Source organism: Austrofundulus limnaeus, unplaced genomic scaffold (assembly GCF_001266775.1).
Source record: "Austrofundulus limnaeus strain Quisiro unplaced genomic scaffold, Austrofundulus_limnaeus-1.0 Scaffold287, whole genome shotgun sequence".
Taxonomy (NCBI): domain Eukaryota; kingdom Metazoa; phylum Chordata; class Actinopteri; order Cyprinodontiformes; family Rivulidae; genus Austrofundulus; species Austrofundulus limnaeus.
This window is the reverse complement of record NW_013952689.1, coordinates 243,622-247,399: the sequence shown is the minus strand read 5'-3', so window position 1 is coordinate 247,399 and position 3,778 is coordinate 243,622. Positions and strand designations below refer to the sequence as shown.

The 3,778-nt window shown below is 43.0% G+C and overlaps 1 protein-coding gene across 1 annotated transcript in view; it reads right to left on the bottom strand.

Moving 5' to 3' along the window:
- The window catches only part of syne1b (spectrin repeat containing, nuclear envelope 1b), a gene marked incomplete in the record, with an annotated part of 311,340 nt that extends 307,901 nt beyond the window's left edge, over positions 1–3,439 (bottom strand). Inside the window, 1 exon segment of the mRNA XM_014021303.1 lies at positions 2,939–3,439. Coding sequence (XP_013876757.1) covers positions 2,939–3,014 — 76 coding nt within the window.
- Positions 3,440–3,778: the final 339 nt, after the last annotated feature.

The window sequence follows — 3,778 nt, the reverse complement described above, 5'->3', positions numbered from 1 at the left end:
CAACTAAGACAGTAAATAAACAATATTAAAGTGCAGCATGTCTTTAGAGATGAAGCAAATTACACAGCCTAGACATAAGCCCAGTTCACATCCCATGTGAAGTGTAGGCTAGGTTTAGGGTCAAATGGTAATAGGAAATACTGGTAAATGAATGAAAGTCAATGCAAAGTCCCCATGAGGATAGAAGAACAAACGTGTCTGTGTGTGTGTGTGAGGAGGAGACAGTCAGAGCGCTGCGGGAGGAAATCAGACAGTTCAGAGTTTTCCTCAGGAGTTGTTGGGACAGCTACAGGTTTTTTGGGGGTTTAGTTAAAACAAAGATGGTGCGTTTATGTTTCCTGTTATTTTTGGGAGCTACAGGTAAAGTCTTGACGAGTTTGTCGCGGGTCTGGGGGAGTTTCAGCCCCCACCCCTTCTCCTCCTTCTCTCTCTCTCTGTCTTTCTCTCTCTCTCTGTCTCTCTCTCTCTCTCTTTCTCTCCTCTCTCTCTGTCTCACTCCGTCTCTCTCTCCCTCCCTCCCTCCGCAGCGAAATCCAGGCTCTAGGGCTCCCAACACTTCAGCAGCCGCGTTCTGCTTTGAARCGTTTCTTTAGGAACGAGCTATCACGCTAAAGCGAGAGTTGACTCCTCCCACACTAAGAAAACAGGAGGGGAGGGGTCAGCTGAGCTCCTGTGTAGCGGAGCACAGAGAGGGAGAGAGAGGAAGTAAACAAACAAGCAGGAAAATGAAACTTATCGCCGTTTTTTTTTACCGACCTCAAAAAAAGTTATCGTGCAATTAATTGATTTATTGTCTATCGCGACAGGCCTACTGAAATATAGCCCCATCTAAAGTTAGCAGTAGCTACTAGCTTAAAATTGAAATGTAACGGTTACTGTACAACATGGGCAAGACCAAAGAGCTGTCCAAGGATGTCAGGGACAAAATCATAGACCTGCACAAGGCTAGAATGGGCTACAGAACCATAAGTAAGATGCTGGGTGAGAAGGAGACAACTGTTGGTGCAATAATAAGAAAATGGAGGAAATACAAAATGACTGTCAATTGACATGGATCTGGGGCTTCATGCAAAATCTCACCTTGTGGGATATCCTTGATCATGAGGAAGGTCAGATCAGTTTAGAACTACACGGAACTTGTTAATGATCTGAAGGCAGCTGGGACCACAGTCACCAAGAAAACCATTGGTAACCCATTACACCATAATGGATTAAAATCCTGCAGTGCCCGCAAGCTCCCCCGCTCAAGAAGGCACATGTTCAGGCCCATCTGAAGTTTGTCAATGAACACCTGGATGATTCTGAGAGTGATTGGGAGAAGGTTCTGTGATCAGATGAGACAAAAATTTAGCTCTTTGGCATTAACTCAACTCGCCATGATTGGAGGAAGAGAAATGCTGACCATGACCCAAAGAACACCGTCTCCACTGTCAAGTGTGGAAGTGGAAACATTATGTTTTTGAGATGTTTCTCTGCTAAGGGCACAAGACTACTTCACCGTATCAATGGGAGAATGGATGGAGCCATGTACCGTAAAATTCCCTCTACCAGGATGGGTCATGGCTGGGTCTTCCAGCACGACAATGACCCAAAACATACAGCCAAGACAACAAATGAGTGGCTCAAAAAGAAGCACATTAACGTCATGGAGTGGTCTAGCAAGTCTCCAGACCTAAATCCCATTGAAAACCTACAGCGGGAGCTGAAACTCCAAATTGACAAGCGACAGCCTCAAAATCTTAATGATTTAGAGATGATCAGCAAAGAGAAATGGACCAAAATTCCTCCTGACATGTGTGCAAACAGCATCATCAACTATAAAAACTGCTGTGCTTATCAACAAGGGGTTTTCCTCCAGTCTTAGGTCTTGTTTACCAAAGGGATCAAATATTTATTTCTCTCTGCAAAATGCAAATAACTTTATATAATTTATACAATGTAATTTTCTGGATTTTTTTATATTCTATCTCTCGCTGTTAAAATTAACCTACCCTTAAAATTATAGCCTGTTCATGTCTTCGTAAGAAGACAAACATGCAAAATCAGCAAAGGATCGAATACTTATCTCCTCCACTATAAACATTGCAGAACATGAAAACGTGCAATTAAATTTATGTTAGTTGAATCTCACTTTAAAAAAAACTAAAATAACAAAAATGCCAAGTCATAAACCAATATTAGATACCTGGAATGAAAATGTGGTGAAGCCAATAAAATGTAAAACAGGCCTGCCATAAACATGAGCTTCCACACGTTCCTGAAATGATCTGCTGTGCTCCCAGAGCAGAAGGACACTGATAAATTAGCAAGATCGACAGGAGAAACTGAATGTCCTCCTCTTCTTTTAATATTTTCATCTATTTTTTAATATCTAAATATACACAACATTTTACTTCTTCAAATATATGAAGTAGCCTTACATAAATACTGCACCCCACATGTTCACATGTAAAGCACATTTCTTAAAACCTTGCTGGTAAATGAAAACTAAAATAGTACTATGTCATTCTAGGAGATTAGAGAAAATTTCTGCCAACACATTCACCTCCCGTGTTTATAAATGCCATGTGTGATTCTTTAGGTCACCCCAGGCCTCTCTGTGGTCTAATAATTTGTTCATGCACAATGCCTCATGCATTATTCATCATGTGCAACACAGCAGCACAGTTCTTTGCTTTAGTGGTGATTTCTATCACTCTGTCATGCTCACCGGTTGCTGCACAAAACACAGAGTGGCCATTTTCAAACATCCACCCTCACAAACACAGACAGGGATCACGTGTTAAAGGAAGCTATGCCAACACTATGGGAGCAAAGAACATCACTAACCCAGAGGCAAATGTTTCATGGATGAAGCACACACACATACAGAAGTGGCCGTAAACAAAAATACATGGATGCTGTGATAAAACTCCATACTATTACAGATCCTACTTACCACGCAGATACTGAAAGAATCCTGTTACCAGATTTAAAGAGGTCTTTCTGGCAGATATGTCCTTATAGTAAGCCATGCTACATCCCACACTCCAGCCCTTGTACTCTGCATTTCATGACTTCCATGATACATATATATGTGTGTCCGAAAATAAGATCCACAGTGGAAAAACTGACAAAAGAAAAGAAAAAAAAAACGATGTCCTTGCACTTTTTTTCCAGCAGGAAGCTGAACAAATCTGGCTGCCTGGTTTCCCTCGGTGAAAGCTAAAGAGCTGCTGGAGTGCTGTGATGATAATGCCCCCTCCTCCCTGACCCTTCCACATACACAAACACACACACACACACACACACACACACAGAGAGATAGCACAACAGAGGAGTCTAATGAAGTGGGTGATATACACTCCTGTCCTTCCTTTTTCCTGTGTTTTTCCAGTCCAGAGGAGCCATGCCTGTGTGGATGAGCAGAGCCCTCGCTGCACTGCCTCCCTGTATCATTTGAGGCTGGAGGAAGCTCAGCCAATCAGTGTGTGAGAAACCAGGACGTCACAGCCTCGGCTGCATTATCCTGATCTAAGCTTGGTTTGTGTGTCAGTCAGCAGCAGCGTTGCACCGGCACTTAGAGTCTGGATGGGTTGAATATCAGCTGGGAGGGAAGCTGCGTGAGGACTGAGCCGCCTGTGGTTGCTCTGGGACCAGAGAGGAGCTCACAGCAGCACCCACTGCTCACTGGAAGGCTGCGTTCATCTCACTCTCTCTTTTGCTAGTCAGTTTTCTGAAAACAACGTGCTAAATACGGTGACAATGTTGCTAAATAGGCAACGGTGTGTTCCACAAT